The sequence below is a fragment of the Camelus bactrianus genome, chromosome 18, assembly GCF_048773025.1.
Source record: "Camelus bactrianus isolate YW-2024 breed Bactrian camel chromosome 18, ASM4877302v1, whole genome shotgun sequence".
NCBI classification, from domain to species: Eukaryota; Metazoa; Chordata; class Mammalia; order Artiodactyla; family Camelidae; genus Camelus; species Camelus bactrianus.
In genome coordinates, this window is record NC_133556.1 from 46,621,025 (window position 1) to 46,648,327 (window position 27,303).

A 27,303-nucleotide genomic window follows, 5' to 3' on the forward strand; every position below is an offset into this window, starting at 1 on the left:
GAATTCTAATAGTGCTGGAGGCATCTGGGCCTATAAACTCTCAAAACTATCAAGACAAAGCCGTATTCCAAGACAAAGCCCTGCAACTGAAGAGAAACTGGTAGGAGTAGAATCCCACTTGAGCAGCATGAAGGCAGTAGGACCAAAGGACTACACAGTCCAGAAATAGGAAGGGAAGAGGCAGATCTCAAAATGTACCAGACCAAATTGTTGTTTTTGTTTGAAAACAACAGAAGAGGAAGCTCTAGAGCCATGAAACTAAAAATATCCTCTGGCCCACACTTCTCTCTTCTGCAAGTGTAGAAAATCTTCTTTACTTAAAGGGACTATAGTTAGATCCAATATAGTGTTACTACTAAAAAGAGAATAACCCTACAGAAAATGAAAGCACGCAGATATGACATGCCCACAAAACATTTGAAAATTTGTATGGTATTTGCGGTGGGCAGAATAATGGCCCCCTAAAGACACCTACATCCTAGTCCCTTGAACCTGTGTATATGTTAGGTTGCATGGCAAAGAGGAATGAAGGTTGTGGATGGAAATAAGAATGCTCACCAAGTGTAAATTTAATAAAATTGGAAGATTAACCTGGATTACCCAGGTGAGTCCAGTGTGATCATAAGGGTCATTAAAAGTGGATGAAAGAGAATGAGAGAGAACTAAAGAGATGGCTACATGGGAAGGACTCAGCCCAACATTGTTGATTTTGAAGATGGATGAATGAGGCTACAGGCCAAGGAAGATGTGGGTAATCTCTAGAAGCCAGAAAGGGTGAGAAAACAGATTTTCCCCTAGAGCCTCCAGATGGAACAGTCATGTTGACACCTTAATCTTAGCACAGTGAGACCAATTTTGGATTTCTGACTCCCAGACCAGAAGATAATAAGTATGCATTGTTTTAGGCCATTAAGTGTGTGGTAATTTGTTACAGCAGGCATAAAAAACTCATATGCTAGTATTTTAAGATTACCTAAAAGAAATTAAGGGAATGACAGAAGCTATGAAAGAACAACATAAATTATTTTTAATATAAGTGAGGTAACTGGAGAAAAGCAAGATTTGGAAGGAAAATGACAGACTCAGAAAGCAAAAAAAGAATAAAATGACATTTATAGAATGCCAAGGAGATGAGAATAAATAAAATGACTGATAATACCTTAAAAGAAATAGAAGATAAAAAGGAGAAAAATTAAAAATAAATTAGGAAGAAGATTCAAAAAGGTGTTTAAAAGAAAGTATAGAGATAGAAGTTCATAGAGAAGGTTCAATATATTTGTCATAGGGGTCTTTATATGAAAACAAAATATACTCTATCAACTAAAAATTTTTAAAAATCCTTGAAATAAATTTATTTAAAACCTATGAAAGTGTATATCACATACCTGGGAAAATCTAAACAGAAAGACAAACATCAAGGCATAGCCTAGTAAAAATAATTGGATTAAAGAAATCCCTTGGGCATCAAGGTAAAAAACAAAACCATTCATAATAAAAGAAAATCAGTTTGTCATTGGAGTTTTCAATGGCAACATTATTCTCTAGATCAATAGAGTAACACTTAAGACATCCAAGAAAGAAAATGTAAGCCACATTTCCTATGTAGACAAACCAACTGTCAACATAAAGGGTGCAAACAAATGGTTATGAACCTGTAGTAATTCAGGAAATATTTTTCCTATGAGCTTTACCTGAGTAATTTATTAAAGAATGAACTTCAGCCAACCAAAAGGTTGGAGAGACGTTGAAATTAACAAGGTAATGTTTATACTTTCTTAGAATGAGGTATAGGACAATGATCAAAAATGGGGAGAGAATAGGTGATGTTTATAACAGGAAGAATAAGATTGATGATTGCTTTAAAAAGTATTAACTGGGAGTAAAAAAATATTACTCCATGTAGGCTGTTGTGCAAAAGAGTGAGGGGGAAGGAAATGTTACTAGCTAATTTTGACATAGATCATCATAGGGAATCAATAAACAATAGTTTAAAATAGAATTATGGACACTATAAGAAGATACTAATATATATTCTAAGATGTTAATTTAATGTGTTTGTGTTGTGTATATATGTATATACTATAGATTTCTTTATGTATGAAACAGAACTAAGGCAAAACATATGGATATATTGATCTTGTCAATAAATGCAAATAAGCTAAGGTCACCTATTGAATTAAAAACAATTTCAGACTAGTTGACAAATTATAATTGAAACTATGATAAATACTAGATATCTAAGGAAGCAGAATTAAGATCAAATGCATTAAGAGAAAGAAATGTGATTTTATAGTGCTGATGGCTACAAGGCATCCAATAACATAGTACCAACTTCCATAAAGCAGAAACTACCCCAACTACACCAACAGGGAAATCTTTAGCACTCTTCTCTAAGTCCAAGTCAAACTGAGTGGACAAGATATTGGTAAAGCTATAGAAAAGTACAGAATATTCAAAAGTACAGTAGCTCTTAGAGATACATAGCGAAACCTGTTCCCATAATGGAGGAGACTCTTTCTATGGAGTACGCATGGGATATTTATCAAAATTGGCTATATCAATGTACAGAAAAAGAACTAATTAAATTCTAAAGACTAGAAATAATATAAATAATAGTTTAGACCATAATAAAAAAAAACCCTAAAAATTAATAACAAAATCAAAAGCCAAACAGATTCTTCTGTTTAGAATTTTTAAAAAAATCCTATGAAACAACTAATGGATCTCAAGGGAAGTGAAAAATAAAATTACTTCTTTAACATTATGATTTAACACATGACATATCTGAATCTGTGGAAAACAGACAAAGAAGTTATTAGAAGAAATTCGTAGAATTATTACCTAAATAGCAATGTAAACATTCCACCTCAAAATCTTAGAAAAAGAAAAGCAAACACACAAAACACAAAATAAAATAGGAAGAAATTAATGAAGATAAAAAAGAATTTAAAAACTGAGATAAGTAGAATTATTAAATAAAATTAAATGCTGTTTCTTAGAAAAAAACCTCAACAAGATGGGCAAGCCGTTGTGTAACTTAAGAGCAAAAGGGAGAAAGTACAAATACACAAAGTCCAAAATGACAAGAAGGAAATAGCCATGACAAAAGAAACTTAAAACAAGAGTTATAAGAAACTACTTTGTATTACTTTATCAAATAAGGTTTAAAACTTTGAGCAGGATTCTGTAAACTACACAGGTTGTGAACCTGTCAATGAAAAATTAATCAATAGTCAGTCTAAGAAAGAAGTGGAAAATGTTATTCAAGCCAAACTGAGGATTATAGCTCTGGAGACAGCCTCTCTGAGAGCTCTGAGAACTGTTCTGAAGAGATAAAGGGGGAAGGCAGTATCTATGTGGTTTTGGTGTGAGGCAATGGAGCACACATCTCAGTAGAAGGTTGCTGCTAGTCATGAGCAACAGACATCTTACTTAATGGCTTTAGTGCTTTTCTAAGTATGGGAAGATGCATGAACCCAGGTTTATAAATTTCTCCTGAAAATATCTATCTGAAGGCCCATTCTGCCAGTTTTCCCAAAGCACAGAATTCCTTATCCTGATCTTCCCCCCAATTCCTTTCAGGGTGTAGTGTAGGTCAGCTTTTCAGCGACCACAGTGGCTGACTTGATTCTTGTCAAACTGGATGATGGGCAACATTCTTTATTTTATAAAGTCCCTTCCCTTTTGGCCTTAATTTTGACCAAAGTTTGGGAGGCATTTCTTGACCAATTTGTCCCACAATGCTAAGGATGCTCACTCTCAGTACAGGAGAGGATTTTGTTAATAAGCCACTCAGTGTGTTAGTACTGGACTATGCCCAGTTACATTAAGACCTCCTGTCTTCCTGGTCTGTTATGGTCCAGAAAATGGTTTCCTCTAGTTGCTTCTTTCCACATCCAGTATCACACTATTACACTCATGGATCTTACAGAACTTATAGAATTCAATTTGCCTAACATCATTAATTTTATCTGAGGCTCAGTCACACATTTGGTATGCAAGAAACAATAATCTTGTAAAGTAGATAGAATACAAGTAATATAGCTGATAATATTAATAAGGTCATAAGTAAGTATTTAAGCTAAGAATTTCCATTAGGTGTGGCTCAGTATCTCTTCAGATTGTCTAACTAGTCTGTTCCACACCAATCACTATCTTTAAGGGAAGGGATACATTGACATTGTACATAAAGTTCACCAAAGATGTGTGCACCACTCACAAAAGTGAATTGTGAGTTATCATGACCCCTTACAGGATTGAGCAAGAAATGTTACCTTGTAAGGAGTCACATGGCTAGCACCAGAAGGAGAAAAATTGATCTTTATGGTTGCACAGGTATTTCTGCCATGGAGGAGGTCTGGGTAACACATGATGCATGCACAATGCACACTAGAGGGGAACAGGGAGGTCACAGGGCAGAGAAAGTTTTGTGTGTAAATTTTTCTTGCCTTGCCTTAAAGTGTGAATTTTTCTTTCATCTGGCCAAAACTGGCCTGTTGCCTGTTTTTGTAAGTAAATTTTTATTGAATCACATCCATTCTTTTATATATTGTATATGGTTGCTTTTGCTAAAATGGTAGAGTTGCATAGTTGTGACAAAGACTTCATTGTCCTCAAAACCAAAATATTTACTATCAAACCCTTTACAGAAAAGATTTGGTGATCTTGATCTAGAAAAACAGTGGTTTTCTTTTTGGAAAAAGTAAACTTCAAAATGAACTTTATTGGGAACACAATGTCACAGATTATCCTAGGAGAAGTAGAGTATATAGTTAAAGCATTACTCCATACCTTTCCCTCTCCACTGAGAGACACCAGGAGACCAGGGTTATCAACAAAGACAATCCACAAGTACTCAGCCCATGAAGACTCTCTCTCTGCATTCCTAAGACTCCCCTTCCCTACCAAGAGACACTGGGTGGCCACGTAGCCTCATAAGGCAGATCCAGCCACAACAAGCTGACTATGAAATCTCTTTAACTCTGTGGGCTAGAGACTCCCTTCCCCTACCTAGTGGCACCAAGTGGCTGGCCCAGCCCTCAGAAGCTTCTTCTGTCTCCTCCTTAAAAGATTTAAATAAGACCCAGAAATTTCTAATATAGTTGCCCAAAATGTCCAGCATGCAACTGAAAATCACCCACCAGACCAAGAACCAGAAATTCACAAATTTAATGAGAAGAGGTAATCAACCGATGCCAACATGAAGGTGAATTGGATTTTAAGATTATCTGATAAGGACTTTAAAGCAGCCATCATAAAAATACTGTAACAAGCAATTACAAATTTCCTTGAAACAAATTCAAAAAATAGGAAATCTCAAGGAAATAGAAATTATAAAACAGAACAAAATGGAAGGAAGAACTGAGAAATGCAACAGAAAAGTAGTTTTGAACAAGTGGAAAGACATACACCATTACCTTGGGTAGAAAGTGTCTACATCCATAAAAGTGTTAGTTTTACCTAATGTATAAGTTTAATACTTCAACTGAGGAAACGTGAATGTTGATTGGATGTTTATTTTATTTTTTTTTAATTTTTTATTGATTTATATTCCCTGTGCTATACAGTATAATCTCGTTTAATTTTTCTATGAAATAATTATCAAATTTTTAAGTGTTATCAACAATTGGTGGTTATAATGATGAGAGTGAGTTTTTATCTCTTGGAGATAAACAGTGAAATACACAATAAACAGAATATTTGAGATCTGCTTCAAAAAAATGAAAGAGGGTAGTGAGTGTGAGTAAGGATGAAACAAGATCAGCAATGTATTGATTTGTTGATAATCTTTGATGCTGAGTGACAGATATGTATGGTCTACTACACAATATTCTCTACTTCTGTATGTGTTTGAGATTTTCCAAAATAAAAAGTTTTTTAAAATGTCCTCAAAATCTAGGATTTTGCTGATATCTTGAATTGGTGAAAAAAAAAAAAAAGGTGAAATAGAAGAGGCTGGCTTTTGAGTGAGATGAAAGCAGAGGAATAAGACCATACGAGAGGAAGAGTAATTACAGGTGCCTGAAGAAGAGTTAGCCTAGACAACCCCTGGAGAAATATCCAGAATCCACCTTTTTTTTTTTTTTAATTGAACTACAGTCAGTTACAATGTGTCAATTTCTGGTGTATAGCACAATGTCCCAGTCATGCATAATGAAAAAAATTTTCATATTTTTTCATTAAAGATTATTACAAGATATTGAGTATAGTATGTGCTATACAGAAGAAATTTTTAAATCTATTTTTATATATAGTCACTAACATTTGCAAATCTCAAACTCCCAAATTTATCCCTTCCCACCCTCTTTCCCCTGGTAAACATAAGATTGTTTATTATGTCTGTGAGTCTATTTCTGTTTTGTGGATCAGTTCATTCTAGGTCCATCCATGTTGCTGCAAATGGCATTATTTTATTATTTTTTATGACTTAGTAGTATTCCATTGTTTAAATATACCACAGCTTCTTTATCTAGTCATCTATTGATGGAATTTAGGTTGTTTCCATGTCTTGGCTATTGTATATCAGAATCCACAATTTTTTAAAACTGTAACTTCAAAATAATGATCTGCCCTGTCTTCCTTAAAAAGGGTTATTAAAAGAGAAGAGATTCTAAAGAAATAATACCAAAATCCCCTGAAATACTCTAAATTCTATTTCAAAATCACCCTTAACATTTTCTTCTTACACTCCTTTTTTTTTTCTTCTAATTAATTGTTCCTTTTCTTTGAACACAATAAGAGTAAAAGATAAATATTTTAGAGTATTTTACTGGTTTTCAGTTTTCTGTTTTGTTTGATTACTTCTCTTGGACAATAGTATTGTTTTCTGATTTGTTCTGGTATTAATTAGCTGAATATTTGTGGGTTAGAATATGTTTTCTGAAGGTAGATTATGTAGATTTGAATCCAGCCCCTATTGTTTGTGACCTGTGTGACTCTGCGCAAATTGCTTACCCTTTCTATGCTTCCTTATCTGTAAAATGGGAATATGCTTGTATCTAAGATAGTGGTTAGGATGAATGATAACACACAATTATTGTGGAACTGAGGGAATGTTACAGACTGTCTATTCATATGTTTGTGGCCTTTGATTAAGCTCAACGCATGGGATACATCAGCAATTTATTTACTTAACTAACCTGGGGCTTGGACTGAGTGTGTGATGGTTTGGTATATGATTCTGTCATTCTCCACTGCCCATCAGCATTGGTTTCCTGTGGCTGCTGTAACAAATTACCATCAACTTGGTGGCTTAAAATAGACATTGATTCTCTCAGTCCTGGAGGCCATTGATCTGCAACCAAGGAGTAGGCAGGGCCACATTCCCACTAGAGGTCTTAGGGAGGAATCCTTCCTTGCCTCTTCCAGCTCCTGTTGGCCCCTGGCATCCCCTGGCTTATAATTGAGCTGAATTGCTCCACTTCCTGTCTATAGCTGCCTTCATACGACCTTTTTCTAAATTGATGTAGAGTTGATGTACAATGTTGTGTCAGTTTCAGGTGTACAGCAAAGTGATTCAGTTTTATATATATAAATATAAATTCTATATATTCTTCAGATTCTTTTCCATTATAGGTTATTATAAGTTATTGAATATAGCTCCATGAGCTATACAGTAGGTCCTTGTTATTTATCTATTTGATACATAATAATATCTATTAATACCAAGCCCCTGATTTATCCCTCCCCTCCTTTGGTAACCATAGGATTATTTTCTATGTCCTTGAGTTTCTTTCTGTTTTGTAAATAATTTCATTTGTATCATTTTTTAGATTGCACAAATAAGTGATATCATATGATATTTTTCTTTCTCTGTCTGATTTCACTTAGTATGATTATCTCTAGGTCCATACACATTGCTACAAATGGCATTATTTCATTCTTTCTTCTGGTTGAGTAGTATTCCATTGTATATATATATATATACCACATCTTCCTTTATTCATTCATCTGTTAGTGGACATTTAGGTTGCTTTCATGTCCTAGCTATTATAAATAGAGCTGCTGTGAACATTGGGGTGAATGTATCTTTTCAAATGAATAGTTTTTGTCTTTTTCAAATACATGTCCAGGAGTGGGATTGCTGAATCATATGATAACTCTATTTTTTCTCTCTCTTTGTATCATTTTCTGTCTCTTATAAAGATATTCTCATTGAATTTGGGGCCCACCCTAATCCAGTATGATCTCATCTCAAGTCTTAACTATAATTATATCTGCAAAAACCCTATCTCCAAATAAAGCCACATTCTAGGGCTCCAGGTAGAAATGAAAATTGGGGGGACATTGTTCAATCTCCTATAGTATCTAAAGATACATAGGAACTATTTTGATTTGGCTTCCTTGGCTTGTGGTTGTATCACTCCAATCTCTGCCTCTGTTTTCATATCACCTCCTCTCTGTGTCTTCTCCACTGTATGTGTTTGTCCCCAAAATTCCTTTGCCTCTTTCTCTAAGATGATTATATTTAGGGCTCACAAAGATAATTCTGGATAAATCACCTTCTCTCAAGAACCTTAACTTAATCACATCTGTTGCCATTTTAGGTAATGTTCATAAGTTCTGGGGATTAGGATACAGACATGTATTTTGGGGGACCACCATTCAGTTCACCACACAATCTAAAGAAGACACTCCTGGCAGAAGTATCTAATGAGGAGCCTAGCTAGATGCAGACATAAAATTCAAAGGCATCAGCTTTGGAGGCAGATGAAAAGGCAGCAGAATTGTTTGAGAAAATGCTAGAACACTGTTTGTTACATAGCACCCTAGGCTGTGACAACCCTGGATTCAGAAAATGTTGCTGTTTTGAATTTCCACTGCCAAGGTCAAGGTTTACTGAAAGAATGCTACAACCAAGAACAGGCTTCATTACTTTTGTTTGGTAACCTGACTTCAAAGTGCCCCAGCGTGCTGGACCACATTCTTGACTTATTCTGGATGTTTAGAACACTGTTTAAGTGAATGGCCATGACATTTTTATATTATTTTACATTTAATTCCAAATGTAACACATGCTCCTTGTTAGAATTTTAAACAGCTTTGGCATATATAAGTATAAAGTGAAAAAGCTTTATCCCCTATTTTCTAATTACTTTCTTTATCCCAACATCACCACATCAGTCTTCAGTGGAACTGTTATTAGTGGTGTAGGGTTTGTTTTTCCATACATTTTCATGTATATGTAAATACACATAACCAAAATAAACTCATACCATACATATTAATCTGCAGCTTTTTTTTCAGCTGTAATCTCTTTAACCTTTCTTAAAAGTACTGTTTGATTTTCCAGGAAACAACATTGTTCTGAAAACTAAATTGCCAATTCTAATATCAGCCATTGTTACAATTGTTCTATTGTAACAATCCAGATGAGAAACGATAGTGGATATTGTTAGCAATAGAGCTGTGAGAAATGGCCAAATAATGAAGATCTAGATGCTCACCGAGATCCAAACACCCAATCCACAATATTCTTTTTATCCTGAAAAAGACTAAATTGCTACTTCTAATGTCATCCATCTATTGTAACAATCCAGGTGAGAAATGATGGTGGATAGTTTTTGCAATAGAGCTGTGAGAATTGGCCAAATAATGGCTATCCAGATGCCTACTGAGATCCAAACACCCAACTCATAATATTCTTTGAAACACTTTTGTAAATTGAGAATCGAGTAAGTGATTCATTCGTTTCTATTTACTGCTAAAGAAGCCAAGCACATTTTCGTTACTTTTGCTTTGACAGGAAGCATCATATACTTTACTTCCAATTTAAAATGCTCTATTATAACTACTCAGATAGACTCTAAAGTCTTCCCACTCCCATTCATTATTTGTATCTGTGTTATCATATGCATATGGTTTAAATATGGAATTTTCACCAGCGGCAATTTCATGTTGCTTCTTTGTCATGAAAATATTGTTTTACTCTTACTATCTTTCACCATCATCTTCACTGTTATTTTCATCAACAGCATATGCTGTTAGTTAGGTTTAAGACCTCCATAGCACTATCCTAGGAGATACAGAGACATGTGAAGTATCCATCCTTTTCTTAAGAAGCTAAATATCTGAATGGGGAGACAGAATATATAGTAGTTTGAGTATCACAGATTGGTGAATTCATTCATTCATCAGGTATTTTTTTAAATACTTGTATGTAAAATAATTATATATCAGGCATGGTTCTAGGCTCTAAGAGAAAGCATCAAACCAGACAAAAATTTTTGCCCTTACAGATTTTATATTCTAGAGGGAGGGCAAAGTAATTAACAAGAAAACTATAAGGTATGTTAGAAGATTATCGGCGCTATTGAGAAAAATAAGAAAGGGTAACAAAGATGCAGGGTGCAGGGGGTTATGTATGTGCATTTTTAAATTATATGGGCAGGGTGGACCTCACTGAAAAGGTGATATTCGGGCAAACTTGAAAGAAGTATGGGAGTAAGGGGTGAGAATATTTCATGCAGAAGAGACAGAGCAAAATCCCTGAGGCAGGGTCATACCTGATGGCTTCAGAGAACAGCAAGGAGGGCAGCGTGGCAGAGTAGAGTGAGCAAAGAGGCAGTAAGAAGTGGGATAAGAGTAGTCCAAAGGGATCAGAACCTTGGCTTTTACTCTGTTAGTAGTAAGGAGATATTAAAGGTTTCAAGCAGAAGAGTAACATTCTAGATTGAGAACAGACTCAAGTGTGAGCTATTTGATGTTGAGTGATCACCTAGGACACTGCTGCAGTAATTCAGGTGAGGGGTGACAGTGGCTGGGACCACGGTGGTAGTAGTGGAAAAATCATCAGTAATACATTAGGAAGGTACAGATAGCAGGATTTTCTGATGAATGGGAGATAGATTGTTAGACAAATTGGGGACTACTTCACATTTTACTTGTCTGGGGAGCTGGAATAATGGAGTGGCTAGAACAATAAGGCACCAAAGTTAGGCATTCATTTTGGCACATGTTGAGCCTGAGATGTTTATTAGACAGACAAGTGGAAATGTTACATAGGCAATTGGACATAGAAACCAGCATTTAGGAAAAGGATCAAGTGGAGATAGAACTCTTGCAGTCTTCAGGGCATAGGTGGTCTTCCCAGCGATGACACTCGGGGACATCAGGAAGATGTAGGACATCAAGGTAGGGAACAGGTCTGAGGATGGGCCCTGGAACACTCCTGTGGAAAACTGAGAAGAGGAGAGACCTGAAAGAAACCAGTGAAGATCAGTGAGGTAGAAGGAACACTCAGGAAGCCATGAAAAACTGTACCAAGGAAGAGCGATCAATTTTATTGTATATCGTCGATAGAAGAAGAAAGAGAAGAGAAGCAAATATACTATGGAAACTCTTTATAGGAAAGCAAAAGGAGCAGCAATAGGGGGAAGGAGCTGGAGGGGAAGGTGTGCCAAGGACTTATTTTTAAACATGAAGAATTAGTGCTACAGATAAGATATTTTGTTTAGTCTTTAATGAATTTTGAATTTGAATGTGCAGGGGAGGAAAACTTTTCTTTGTCCTCTACCCATCTTAGATGTGTTGCCTGGGCCCCTGTAAATTACAGTGACAAAAGACAGATTAATAACGAAAAACAAACAGAAGTTTATTGACATGTGCATCTCGTATGCATATGAAGGTACTAGGTGATGAGTAACTCAAAGGGGTGGTTAAAACTTGGGCTTTATAATATAGCATCTTAAAGAAAAAATGATGCATTTTTAAAGAAGTAACAAAACAACAAAAAAAAGAAGCTTTGTTTCTAAGGTTGCAAATTATGAAAAGGTAAATATATTAGGGAACTAATGGAAGACAAAGGAAAGTTATAAAGTTTGTTTTGTAGATTCCTCTGGTACTGTCTCTGGGCTGGTAAGGGTCTTGTTATCTCTCGTGATTAACTTTTGTCTTCTTGGATGGGAGTAGGGGACATATTTACAAATTTATGTTCTCCTTTTAGGCAAATAAGAGAAAAATGAGAACTTTCCTTGTATCTACTTCTTCTCAGTTGCCTTCAGTTCAAAATAATCCTTATGGCAAAGTGGCATATTTTGGGGTGGCATATTCTGCTACCCTTCAGATGCCTTTGAAAGGGCACGTTCTCTTCAGTTCTCCACACTTGTCACTTACTATCTTTGTCTAGTCCCTATAGCCTTGCAACTCTTGCAGGAAACTCTGTGCCCTTGTGGATTTAATACTGTAGTTGTGGTATTTGTGAATGACCCTGGAAGACAGGCAGTCATTTGTAACTATACTGAGGCACTTTTAGTTGACTTTTGAAACAGAAAATACATTTTTTGGTCCTTTGGAAAATGACAAAACTAAAATTTGTTTATGGTATATAATTTAAAAAATATATAAAAACAGAAAAGGGAAATAAGTATGAATCACAATCTACTATCAGAGATAATCCCCTGTTGACACTTAGGCATATATACTTACATATAGTCTTTGGGTTCTTTTTCTTTTTACTGAAACTATATTTAAGAAAAATGGGGCCATAGCATAAATAATGTTGTATGATTTACTTTCTACATTCAACACAGCATAAAGTCTTTTGAAATCATGAAGTATTTTTATTATGTCTTCAGAGATCTACAATATCATTTTTATAAATATGTAGAATTTCATTGTATGGATGGGTCAAAATTTAATTGATCAGGTGTTTGGATATGTATTTATTTACTTACTTATTGTGAATAAAATAATGTGACAATGAACATCCTTGCAGCAAATCTTTGCATGCATATATTCCTAAAAGAGGATTATTAGTGCCTCAAAGCTGGCGTGAAAAGTCTTTCTTGGCCAGAGAGTGAGCCAGCTGACTTCCTCATGCAAAACTCCGGAAAGCTTTGTGGTCTTATTAAAATAAAGTACCTCATTCAGTCTTCACCCAAAGACATAAATATTATAAAGTTCTTCTTTTAAGAAATGAGGAAATTTTGGGAAAGTCGCATTCACGCTGAGATAGAGACCCTCAGATATAGGAAAACATCAATGATCCAAATTAGAAGTATGCTTTACATATAGCTTCTCCTAATCTGTCTTTAGTCTTTTAAATAAATAGCACCATGTCTAACTGGATCCTCTCAGGCATTAAGTCTTCAGTGACAATTTCAAGGGTGTTTGTTTTGTTTTGTTTTATTTTTATTTTTATTTTTTGCTGCCAAGCATTTAAACTCATCCTTTTTATTATTTAGTGTATGAGCAACAGTACAGAGCACTGCACATTTTGGCTTGACTTTTTAATGCCTATCATTTGATTAATTAGGTGAGTTGATTACTTTGCCATCTCTTCTTTTCTCAAATATGGCATGAATTCCCTTTCAACCATGCTGGAACTGCTTTAATTGCAGTCAGAGGCCCTTCCATGCTAAACTCCTTCGAACTTTTAAGGTTTGTTGTCTTCTTGCATAATTTTCATGTAGCTGATATCCATCTTTCCCATGTAAAATCCACCTGAAGCCCCTTGTTCAAAGACAGCAAAACAAAGAAGCAAATAAAAATTCCATTAAAGATTCTAAAATATAAAGCTTTTTCCTTTTTGTGACAGAATCCCTCTGAACTTGCCATGATGCTTTTTATTTGCTATTTAAAGTCATTCTATGTAAAGAAAAAATTAACATTTAAATTATTAATATGAACATTACTGTTCATCTTTCTATCGTATAATGCCAGTTTTAAAGGCAAATATAAGAACATTGAACTCATATGTATAATCACTAAAATTACACAATTCCTACTTTGTGGCTCCTGTGGGTAAATTTACTTTATACTTAGCGCATTAGAAACGCTGCGCAGAACTAAATTGGCTATCTTTTTTCTCACTTCGTGATACATACACATTCTTCCAAGACTTTCTGCTTTTGGGTTATTCATGAGTAAGGAAGGGCTGAAAAGGAAACGGGCCTATCAGTTACTTTATCTTTCCTTTTCCTGCTCTGCCATCATTTTCAGCCTAAATGGTTGGCTAATACAGGGAAGCAATAGAGCAAGAAAAGATAATGATAAACTTCCTTGGCTGTTTGTGTTTCCTGGAATGCCACTGCCTTCTTCCGCATTTAAAACAAATTCTGGTTCCATCAGAAAGCATGGATTGTCTGACCTGTCAGCTTACTCAGTGAGGACAGTACGTGCTTACCTTGTCATTGCTTTGAGTCTTGGGGAACTCCTGCATACTGTGAGTCCATGAGTCCACCAGCATTCTGTGTTCATGGGCCACCACACACTAAGTGTGACTGGGGTGGCAAGGAATAGCCAACCCACATAGGACATCTATCTCCTTTGCTTACAGTCATGCGACATTGTTCTATCAGATGGCACTTTCCAACACAAGTTCAAAGACAAAATTAGTAAGAATTTCAAGACCATGACCACAGAGCATAAAACCAAGCACAAAGTCATTCTGACCATTAGGCCCTGTGTGTCAGCCCAGATTGTATGCTCATGAAGCCAGCTCCAGTTCCAGTCTTTTCAAATGACTTCTTGATCTTCACAGTGAAAAAAAAAATTAGGAAATTAGGGGCTGTTTTGTCTCATGATAGACTCTGCTGCCAGAAAACTTCATCTCTCCTCAAAGTTACCACCTCTGTGTTAGTGATGGATGCCCACTTACCTGTACCTTCAGCCTCTCTTGTCCTTCTGGGTTTCAGAACCGTGTATCAAGCTGCCCACTTGACATCTCCACTTGGATGTCTCAAAGGAACATCAGGCTCAAAGTGGCTCAAACAAAATGCATAAATTTTCTTTTCACTGCCCCTCTTCCTTCGGTCTCACTCCCAGCACCTCTAGGTTTTCTCCTCTTCCAGTGCCATGGGTTTCAATGAAAGAGATCACCATCCAATCAATTACTCAAGTCAGAATTCAGGAGGTCATACCTGGACCTCCTTCTTCTTAACTTTAGTGCTGATTCATCATAATTTCTGGTCAGTTTTATCTCCTGAATGTCTTCCTCTGTCTTTCCTTTTCTCTCTCTTCATTGCCACTGCCTCTGTTAGGACAATAACCTCCTCATGGTGCTTGTGGGAATCACTCTTGCCACAGCAGATCTGTTTCTCATGCTGCATCCAGAATATTTGTTTGTTTAAATACAAATCTGATTTTCCTACCTGCTTGAGGCTCTTCATTTCTCTTAGTATAGAAAGAAAAAAATTTAATGTGCCACACATGGCCATTTGCAGACTGGCCCCCAACTACATCTTTATTATATTCCAGCTCCATGTGTTTGCATTCAGTATTTCAGGAACACCAACCTTTTAAAGATCCTTAAATACTCCCTGCATCCCAGCCCAGCTTCTAGGGTTTTTAAACATGTTTTCCTCTTGTCTTGGAATGCTCTTCCCTCCAGCATGCACATTTAAATCTTACTCTTCCTTTACATCTGAACTCAATCTTAAATTTCATAGTATAGAATTCTCTGACCCCCGAAGGAGTCATTCTTTCTGCTCTATAATACCATCAATGTCACGTGTATAGTACTTTTACATATGAACATGTGTAATTTATAATACAGCTTATGTAATGTGTTTTTGATCAAAATCTATCTCCTTCCCAAATGAGTAGGCTCCATCAAGTCAGAGAGTATGTCTGGCTCACTCAGCTCAGGTTCTGACTTGGTACCTGACTTGTAGAAGAGACTCCATAAATATTTGTCACATCAACGAATGAACACTTTCTTTGTTCCAGGCATGATGCCTGGCACTTTACATGTTTTATCTCATTTAATCCTCAAATAATCATATGAGGCAGATTCTATTATCATCTCAGTTTTATGGAATTTGAGACTTTTATAGCTTAAATTGTCTGTATAAGGTCACATAGACTGTAAGTAGCAGGATCAGGATTTGAATGCAGATAGTTTACTCTCTCTTTAATTCTAGTAAAGGAGACAATTTTTAAAATAGGAGCATGTATTATTTTTTTTAATTTGGGGGGGTAATTTGATTTATTTATTTAATTAATTTATTTTTTAAATGGAGGTACTTGGGGATGGGATCCAGGACCTTGTGCATGCTAAGCATGTGCTCTTCCACTAAGCAATACTCTCCCTCTAAAGGAGACAACTTAAAACTAGATTGGAGAGGGGTGAGGAAAACAAGGAGTTGAAATCTGAACCAGCATTGATGGAGTGAACCACATATGACTTATTAAAATCACTGTTCAAATAGTAAAGAAATACATAGATGATTCCAGTATTCATGGTCCACCCTTTCTACCAACATTCTGTGACTCACTTAGGTAGGACTGACAGACGAAGGAGTGTCTGCAAAGCTCTGAAACAGACTTTTTCTTTCTCTGCCCTGCCATTCACTCCTCCTTTTCTGAGTCTTTGATAAAATGTGACCCAACCAGATCTGCCCTCAGCCTTTTCATGTTTCCTGCTTAATAGACCCATGCTCAGAGGTCTAAGTATCTGTCAACAGTTGCTCTAGAATTAGGCTTCAAATTACAAAGTTTTCATCAACCAAAGTCCTCCAGCTGTAGCTATTTCTCCAACTAAACAAATGCTGAGCCTGGAAGAGGACAGCTTTCCTCCAGAGCCCGCCCTGCCAAATATGTCTGGCAGAGCTGCCTGGGAATATCTTCTCGGTCTGCACAGAAGTGATGGGAGTGATTTCAAATATCCTCCTAACTTTTTGCAAGGAGAATGAAATTTCTCTGCTGAGTGCCACCTCCACAGGGCTTCCTGCACCACATAAATAGCTAAAATGCCATTATTTTCCAGGCACCTCCCAGGTTTCACTACTCAGCGATTCCTTTGTCAGTAGCAGGGCAGTTTAGGTGGTCACTCATAGCCTTACATGAGGTTGGTCCCTTAACCGTTTCATGACTATCTTTAGTGTATGTTTGGCAGTGGGGGTGGTGGGGGCCTGTGAATTCAGCAATGGTCTAAAAAATAATTTTCTTTGACTCTTTAAAATATTGATTGCTGTCCTCCCTTCCCCCTTCCCTAAATAATTAATGATTGTCCATATCACCTGGTTTGCCCAGTCACTGCAAAAATCTTACAATCTGGAAGGTTAATGACAAAATACAAAATAGTGTATGAAAGCTTTCTTTTGAGAATGGGTGTGGAAAAGAAAGACGGATGAAAAAAAAAAAAGAGGGTTAGGAATAAGTGAGGTAATAAGTTTGGCCGCAGTGGATATGCACATACATCTAGTTACTTACAAAATACATGGTTTTAATCTCAGAGGCAATAGAATCCTCATGAGTGGGGTTGGGAGAGGGTGGTGACCCCATAGTTAAATATCTTGTTAGCAGATTGAACTGGCTGAAAGAGAACTTAGAGGTTGGAAAGCCAGAAAACACACACACACACACACACACACACACACGCATACAAAACATGTGGCAGGAGCTAATTGAGGCAGAGATGAGTGCAATATTCTTTTATATAAAAGCCCAGTAAATATTTTTCTTTTTGGAAATTTGAGATGTGGCAAGGCATGTACTGCTTTGACACTTACCCCTTTCAGCACTGGTAATGCCATTTGTAGTCTATGAAACTGATAAAAGGTTTCTGATCTGTCCTTTCAGTGCTGGCATTAACATATAGGGAAATAGTCAAGGCAAAACAAAAACACGAAGGAGCTACTGTAAAAAATATTGTATTATTTGGATTCAGTCACCACCAATCTTGCCAAATCCCGACAGATTTCCATTGTCCTGCGTAGCAAGAATAAAGGAAAATACAGAGGTAGATGCCAAATTGTTTTAAGTTGAATGTTTTCCAAATTTTTTTTCTTGAGATGTCAGTAGTTCTTTAGAACACAGTTAAGGATTTTGTAATATTTTTATTTTCCCCATATGTACTTAAGAACTATATATTTTAGACTCTGCCTTAGTTCTTTCAGTAATTAATCTCCAGGAACTAATTTCATTTGTGGATATGCTGAAACCCCAAAGAATGGAAAAGAACAAACATTGGTGTGAAAACGATGCTTTAAATGCGTGGTTGCCAAACAGGAAAAGCTCTTGGTTTTTTCCTATATTTAATCAATTGGCTTGCCTAATCCATTTGGCTGTGGAAGGTTGGCCTGACATGACTTCAGATTAGTTTAATGGGGATTAAGGTGGCATGAAGTGTGTAACACTATGCATTTGCAAGTACAAACATGCTTGGGAATTCATTTGTCTTTGAGGGGAGGCTGGTTCAAACTCCAGCTATATTTACAAACAGTGTCTTGCCACAGCCGAGCAGTTTGGAGCTGGGGAAAGTAACTGTGTCTGAATTTCCTTAAACCCACAGGGCCTTTGATTCCTGCCCAAATAAAACTGGCCTTTGGCATTCAGCTCCCTTAGCTGGCAAGGTATCTGCATAATGTTTGCAGAATTTAGAATGGCCAGGAGGAGCAGGTCAAAGACAGCCAAAATTATGATATCACACTCATAAAACCTCATCAATGGTGACATACAGAAAACACTCAGTGAATTGCTTTCATTAATTTATCCTTATTAAGAAACCTGAAGCAGTCCTTTATTTTTTGGCCGGTTTCAGGTTCTGTCATTTCCCCTTCCTTCCTGCATCATTCCTTAAAAAGAACAGCGTCCCATGGGTACTGATTGATAGTAGCTGAAGAAATACAGCTGGGGGAAGTCTAGGATACTCAGACAGCCCTGGAGGAATGTTTTATAAATGTTTTATTTAGCTTTGGGAAAGCCAAAATTTTTCCAGAATCTTCTGGAATAGGTTAGGATGAGAGCTGTTCTTGCAGTGAAAAGAAAGGAAACCTGATTCCAGAGAATTCTGTGTCTCTTCTCTAGGGACAAGGACAGGTGCTCTGACATATCACCTGCACTAGACCCTATCCTGGTCCCGGGTGGCAGTGCTCAGACTCTTTTCTAAAGAGCAGATGAGAATGGTTGTCAAGATGTAAGGAAAGACGTGGATTTGGGAGGAGGGGGGTGGTATGCAGTTGAACGCAGGCCTAGTTTTTCTTCAGGTCACACAGGTTTCTAAAGCTGAAATCTGGCTAGTCTACAAAAACGACATCAGGAGGAACTGAGGGAAGGGAGAAGAACCAATGGGAACCACTTCCTAGTAACCGGCTGACCCTGTTGGGAGTTTAGAATGTCATCCACGTTGGGGGTGGACATTCAGAAGACTCAGATGTCTTGTCTGTTTGTCTGATGTGGGGCCTGGGAATCTTGGCCTGAAAGTCTAGACTCATGGAGCAGAATTTATAAGCCTTCTCTGTGCCATGTAGCGGAAAATTTTTGCATATAGTTACATAGTAAGAGGAGTGCAAGAAAGCCAAGACCAAGAGAAACAGAAATGAGGAAAGAAGAGTAATCAGGGTGTTTAAGATTGGAAGTAATAGAGAAAATGTTTTGAATACAAAACAGAGGAGCAAGGATATTACATTGTTTCCCAAGCAAATTTCAAAACAACGAAGACATAATTTATGTACTAACGGTGAATCTTTGTGTTTCTTTTTTTTTTTTGTGCGCTTTCTCCTTATTGTGCTAAATTTCATTTCTCAGATTGTGTAAATGAGAAGTTTGGGATTAACAGATACATAATATTATATATAAAATAGATAAACAACAAGGACCTACTGTATAGCACAGGGAACTGTATTCAATAGCTTATAATAACATATAATAGAAAAGAATCTGAAAAGAAAACATAGATAGGTACATATAGGTATAACTGAATCGCTTTGCTGTACACCTGAAACTGACATTGTAAATTAACTACACTTCAAAAAAAAATTTAAAAAATACATTTCATTTCTTAGATTGTACACTCTGAAAATCTAAGCTCTTAAATATATTTTAATTCCTTTAAGTATAATAGGAACCAACTGAACTATGGGGCATTTTGAATAGTTGAAAAGTATTCTTTTAATATAACCTTGCTAGCTACTGGCATTCTTGAGGACATCCATGTTGAATAAGCTTGTCAGATGGACCCTTGTCAATGATGACCATCGATGTATGATGTGGAACTCCATGCCCTGAGAGGCAAGTGGGCAGGGAACCTTGATGACAGAAGCACTCAAGTGTATATGTTATCCACTCCAAAGAGAGGTGAGAAAACCAAAGGCTCCAAAGCATGACTCAAGAAAGAAAATCAACTCTGAAGATGTTTCTGGCATGACTGTATGAAGACTTAAACACATCCATTGCCAATTCCATCTAGGTAAAGAGTCATGATATTCAGTAACAGGAGGTAAAGCCAAGAGACAAAGAAGGGGCACAGCTATTTAAAGCAAAACAATGCAAACAAACAAATACAAGTCATTTAGAGAAAGGCATCCTGGTGAAAGAACTTGACTGGGAGTCTGGGGACTTAAAGTCTAGTGCAAACTCCAGTGCTGACCAGCTGGAGAGGAAAGGACTAGCTGACCTTTAGGTTTCTTTTTAACTCTGCATTGTTATGATTCTTATTCATCTTTCTAAGAAATACAGTTGAATTTCAAAAGCACTGAGCAGCAGTAAAGACTGAGTGAATCCGATTTCTTGAAGTGACAGAAAAGAAAAGACCTGTAATTCTGTAGAAAGGATTATTTGGGCTCTATTTTTTGTCTTCTGCTTTTATTTTATTATTTTAAAAACTAAACTTGGTGGTTTATGATATTTGGGAAGTTCAAATGTAAAATTATTATGCTCCTTATGTGTTTTTTTTTTTTCCCCCCAAGGATGAACGATGAATCCACTTCCTGGTGCCAGCCCATATTATTTCTTCACTCTGGCCAGTTAGATCTGGTGTCAGGTCAGTGGAAGAGATACGATCTAATTTAGTTCACATGTTGAGATTTTCTGCTTATGGTCTCTTCCTTAAGCAAACACATGGAAACCCATGCAAGGCTGTGAGAGCTACTGTAACAATACTTTTGGTTTTACTATTTCTATCTTCCTCCCTGGTGGTGGGGAAAAATAAACTGGAGAACCCTGAGTCAAAGGTCCTCAGATTACAACTAATAGTTTATTCTAGTTAACAGTTTAAGCACATTTAAGTAAAATGAAAGGAAATGAAAATGAATTACAGGCTAAAAGCTAGCTTTTGGCTTTCAGGAGCCTCTGGGCTGCTGGTTTCAGGCAGCACTGAAACAGAAACACTGGAAGACATAATAAACATGAACCAGCGCCCAGCTGCAATTCCTGCCTCTCAGAAGGAACGTAAAATGGTCCAGCTCTTGTTACTGTAAATATGCATAAGGCAACAACCACAAAACACCTCACCTTCCATCTCTTTGGACAGTTCTGGGTGTTGACTGAACAGAGAAATTTACTAAAAGTACAGTTTCTCACCACTGGCGATAGAGAAATGCAAAAATAAAAACAATGTGCTTGAACGCATGTGTGTGGGTGTGTTTGTGTGCATCTCACCTTGTATGGGAGAGGCGAGGGGCTATCCACACTTAGCGTCTCTTGGTGTGCATCAGGAGACTAACATCTGACCCTTCTGAAATTTTTCAAGGGCTCCCTTCACCAGAAGAAGCGAATTAAACATCCATTGTTATTTTGGCTCTGGTTATCTTTATGTGCAGTTTCTCCAATCAGTGTGATCTGTCTAATAAAGCTTCTCCCAACTCCAGATGAATTGTTCTCAGAGGTCTTTCTCTATGGACTGCCCAAAATCTCCATCTGTATTTAGGTACCATTCCTGCGATACTGATTGGATGTACCATCTGAAAATGGCAGAGCCTGTCATTTTGTCCTATGTATTTGGCTTTTCAATCCAGGATTTCTCCCATTTTTTTTTTCTTTCAATTTGGATCCAGAAGAGGAGAGGGAGCTGGCCGTGCTTGTAAACCACTGTGTCAAGTCCCAGACTCCCAGATGGATATGCCAGTGCCTGGAGGAGAACTCATTAGAGACCTAATCAAACAGGCTTCATTGACTCATAGGCTTCTGCATATTGGCTGGTGGTGTTCCCCACCCCCCAGCTCTTGTATTATTTCCTTGGCACCTTTAGTATGATGTTGAAGATCATCTGAGACTGAGACAGAATGATGCGTGATGTGAGGAAATTGGAACCAAATGTCTTCACTGTACTGGCACATGTACCACACGTTTCTAAAACTGAAACTGTCTTATCTGGACAGCCCTGCTTTATAGGTCAGAGCATATTCCTTTAGCCCCTGAGCCCATCCTTCCTTCCTTCCAAAGCAAGACTGTCTAAGGAACTTAAAGGACTTATCTTAACAGCTGTATTCATTCTGATCAGTTTGAGTATCTTGATGGTAGCTTTCACCAAGAACAGCCATGCATTAGAGGTAGAGCACTGGATTCTTTAGAACAGACAATAGGCAAATGAGAGAATAAGATATGTTCTGTTAGAGGTATTCTGAAAAAACTAAACAACACAAAACAAAGCAAACATGCCCCAAAGGTTATAATTCCACTCTCTTTTGCTCTCCTGCGCACGACTTTCCTGGCTTTGGAAACTTGAGTCTCATCCCTATCTTTTTCAGAAATGTATCATAAAGCTTGATTTAGATAAGGTGATGGGAGGGTGGATGTAGTGGCATAAGAAAGTCTGAACAGTCAGCGCTGGTGGGCTGGAAAGTTAAATTACATGAGAGTGTCAGCCACTCTGCTGAGTTTTGTAGGAAACGAGCAATTAGAAACTAGAAGCAGAAAATATTTCTAGGTAGACAAACTTTGGGCTCTGTTCCCTGATTCACACTGCAAAAGCAAAGGGAACCTGATAGCTTGTAAGACTGAATAACCTGGAGATCCTTCTAATTTCTGACTTTAAACAGATTAATAAAAACATTTGTTTTTAAATGAGGAAAGCAGGCTGTGCTTGTGCAAATGACATCTGAGAGGCTGAATATTAAAGAAACTAAGAGGTTGAAGGGTGGCTGGAAGTGGTGACTGGAAGGAAGATACATGTTAACAAAGAAAAGCCCATATATACACAAAATTATTTGGGTCTCTTCCTGGGTTGCCAAATTACAGACCCAAAAGGGGCTCAGAGAGCAACCAAGGTGACTCCTCTTCTATGGGGTAACCTGAATTTCTGTACGTGCAGAGGTGGGCCAGAGGCAGCTGTGAGCTGGAATCCTGGGAAACTTCATTACTGAATTGGCTGGATTGGCATCATGGGAATTTGCCCATCCCATGAGAGACAATTTGTTAAATCCCATTCATGTGTCCAAATGCATGATTAGGGACTTGTAGTAACCACCCATGTTCACACATCTATCATTTAGACACAAAACAAAATACAAAACACCAAATGTCTCTAGAGTTGAGCCAGATCCTTCTTATCTTTGAACAATCAAAACTTATAAAAAGCCTCAGGGAACTGAAATGATTTATGAATGTTCAACGTTGCTAAACTTTTGACAATTGTTCTCGCTAAAACAAAACTGTCTACATTATCTTGTATTACCATACTGATTGTGACAAAAAAAAAAAAATATTTGTTTCCAAAAAAAGAATGTTGTTTTCTTGTTATTTTTTCCCCTTCTATTTAGGCATTGCACTAAAAAAAAACCAAAAATAAAACAAAACAAATAAACAACAACTAAAAAACTTTTTTGTTTTTTTTCCTCTGAAAGCTGTTCTAAGTAAGAGCATCTGAGAGAAACAGAACCTTCTCAATACAGTGTTAGTAAAATCTCATCCTGGTCGGGGCAGCAAACATTATCTTGTTACCAGGCTGATCAAAGACATTCATAATCTCTTGAACTACCAGGGAAAATTGTAGGCTCTAGAATATGTCGATTCAGGCCTGATGAAAAGAACAGTTTGCTTAAAAAGCTGAGACAAATATTACTCTGTTGTGGAAGCTCCAGGGTCCTGCTACCTTTTCTTTTTCTGCCATGGACGTGTTCATACAGCAATTAGCAGAATATCACTGATGGTTTTGCCCATGGAGAACAAATAGCTAGCCTAGATTAGCCTATCTGTTATTTTCTAAAGGGTAAATCTGTGGCTTCTAAAGTGTTTTATTTGCCTCTTTTAATAATGTGACTTCTGAAGAATGTTCAGCTGTCAGGTTTTTCCCCTGGATATAGAGCCTGGGAGAGAAGAGTGTAGCCACAATGAACTGCAATGAGAAAGAATCATGATTTATAGTCTCTTTACTCACGTCTAAGGTAAATTGAAAAGGTATGAGATGTGCAAGTCCAAAAACATGACTGATCCATTGTGGCGAAAGAAAGAATTTTTTTCCCTCCTCAGCATTAATTGTATGATCTGGGTGTTTCATTCTTTGTGCAACATTGAGGCCCTTGATTAAGAGATAATTACGTTTCATTAATGTCTGATGAGCATCTTGTCAGCCTTAGAAGACAGAATGGAAATATCTGGAAGATTTCAGTTACAGTAGTCAGTGTCTTTAGGCATTATTGCCCAGTGATGGTAGGATTATAAATTGGTGCAAGCATTTTGAAAACAGCTTGGCTATATGCTGTAGCAATCTTTAAGCCATATCCCTTGAGCTAACCATTTCTCTTCTTAGAATATAATGTAAGGGAAAAGTACCAGATATAGAATAAATAGATCAATTTATTGATTTTTATGTAACCTGAGGCCCCCCAGGTCCTCCAACTATCTGGGATTATTTTTTGCTTTTAATATCCAAGTAAATAAGCCATCCATTATTAACTTCAGAAAATCCAATGGGTTTCTAAAATGTCTAAGAGTAGGAGGTGGGAGGGGCCAGGAGAGACTTAGCTGACCTTGGTTTTGTTACGACTTCTCCAAACTACTGTTCCAGGCCTTTACTGCATCCCTGTGGTGTCTCCTCTCTGCCTTTCTTTGTCACTCAAGTCTCACTGGTCCACTTTGTGCCATTTCCATCATTCTCCCCAGCACCCCTGAGATAACTGAATGTTTGGGAATGATGGAAAAGACAGCACAGGGTAGGAAAGAACTTAAAAATGGCTCAGGGTCACTTTGTGGTGTTAAAGCTAGTTGGCATTCCCGGAGAGTCCTTCCCTGGCTGGCTCTCTCCTTGGGCTCTAGACTGTCATCCTGTTGATGGCGCTGGTCTCTCCTTCCAAAGGAGCCTCCTTGCCATTTCCTGGTTTCTCTGAGTCCTGCCACCCCAGCCTCCTGTTGTACCTCCCCTCCCCCTCCTCCCTCAGCCTCAACTCCTTTCTCTGAGCACCACACAGAAGTGCTTCAGACCTGTTTTTTAATCTCAAAACCATTTTCCCTCAGAGGAAATGCACTTTTACTCTATTTTGCAGGGCAATGCTGTATGATTTTGACCAGGTAAAAATACTCAAATAAGCAGAAGAAAATACACTAAAATATAAACAGCATCTATTCTAAGCTTTGGGTGATTTATGGCAGAGTTATGGGGGATTTTTTTTTCTTTTAAACATTTTTAGTGGTTTCCAGTTTGTCTGCAATAAGCATATACTACCTTTATGACTTAAAAAAAGTAAATTTATGTAAAATTCTCAAGAATTTGGACTTTTAAACTTATATCTTCTTTTTTTTCCCTTTCTCCTGATACTGTTCATTGTGATGATGTTAGTCTGGGCAGCTTGACCCCAACTATAGTTGATGATCTGGGATGAATGGTGGAGCCAATAATCAAAGAACTCAGGTTAATAACTATTTAGCTTAATAGGAAAAAAAGATGGAAAATCACATGTTCTCTGGGGACATTCCTTTTGAAAAGTCTCCAGAAAGAATATTAGCCAATTAACTACCAAGAAGTTGTCATCTATATACAATTTCTAAATTGCTAACCCAGCCCCAAGTTAGAAACCAAATGCAATAATCTCATAGACTGGCCATGTTCTTTTCATGATGATATAGGCAAACACTCAACTCTTCCACTGCTTACTCATATATAAACTGGGATCCCTGAATTTATATGATTCCAGCCATCTATTGTGACTAAATTGTCCCTGATGTGACATTTCAGGCTTCTGTGCAGCCACACACTAGCTATTCCACCAGGTTTATGGTGAAAAGCCCATCTGAGATCGAGGATGAATCTACTGAGACTTGGGTAGCCTGTTTAGTCTTGTGAAATGCTTTTAAACAGTTCTCATAGCCTCCATTAGATGTAGTTGCAAGCATGTTATTTTCACAGTTCAGCATCTTTCTTCGTAAGGTCAGGCATTGCAATCTGATGATATTCACAACAAGTCATGTAATACCAAAATCAGTGATACAGGGAAGCCATTTATTTATTGCGCAGGTGTATGTGTGCACTGGGACATACCAGAGCACCAGAACTCTTTACAAGAGTAGGCGCCCTTCACAGGCAACTGCATTCTCCTTCGATTGGTCTTTCCTTGTGATATATTCTAATTGACCTGTCATTAGATAATAGATGTGTACCATTTCCCCAATTATTCAAATGTCCTTAACAATAATGTAAAACATGAAATCCTTTTTCTTTTTCTTTTTTTTTCATTAAGAAAAAAAAGCTTTCCATCCAACTTGGGGTATCTGATTTGAAATGGTATGTCTTATCCCTCTCCTTTGGATTCCCAGGTCTGAGGAATAAGACAGTAACGAGTTTTTCTAGTAACACAAATTTGACGGCCCACTTCAACTCACAGTTTGAGATGGCAACTTCCTTGCCTTCTGCATTCTGAGTTATACCTTATGTCTGACAGTCACAAAGACAAATAGTCTTTAGCTCTGGGGAGGCCATGATAAGGCTAACTTTAAGGGAAATTTATGTCATGAAGGTGGCAGGATTGTTTCAGGGAGGGAGTAATGTTTAAAATTGAACACAGAAAAGAAGTGTATTACGAGATTTATTTTGCAAAAGTTTTTTTTGTTAAAAAAAATTTTTTGGTAGAAAATCTGATAACATAACTGAAGCGTTCCTCCATGACTCAATTTAATTTTTATCAAGAAGAAACTGTTTCTACAAGACCAAATATATGTACCAAAAATTTAAAACCCTATTTGACAAAACTAAAAAGAAAGGAATGATTGCCCAGTAGGCTTAATTTTGGTACATGTGATTGCTGGGTAGCTTCGTGACAATGAAAGGAGGTCCTCTTGGATAATGTTTAAGTGCCTAGACTCTGGGGTTAGATGGCCTGCGTTCAAATCCAGATTCTACCACTAACTGGCTGTGTGACTTTGCATTTATTATTTCATCCCTTTAAGCATCAGTTTTCTTGGGAATAAACTGGGAATTAAGATTCTATTTACCTCATAATATTGTGAAGATTAAAGGAAAGATAATATGCATGGAATACTTAGAACAGTGCTTGGATTATGGTAAATGTTCATTAACTGGAGGTAGTTGAACATCATGATTTCCAAGGGCATGTGTGTAGGGGGAGCTAAAAGCTACCCTTTAAAGGCTGACTCCTGTTTCCCATGGCCACATGACCATTTTCTTCTCATTTCTAAATATTCCCTATGAAC

General features: G+C 37.2%; 1 protein-coding gene across 1 annotated transcript in view; it reads left to right on the forward strand.

Moving 5' to 3' along the window:
- The window catches only part of LOC141573952 (mitogen-activated protein kinase kinase kinase kinase 1-like), a 640,645-nt gene that overhangs the window by 72,965 nt on the left and 540,377 nt on the right, over positions 1–27,303 (forward strand). Inside the window, 1 exon segment of the mRNA XM_074346855.1 lies at positions 11,568–11,591. Coding sequence (XP_074202956.1) covers positions 11,568–11,591 — 24 coding nt within the window.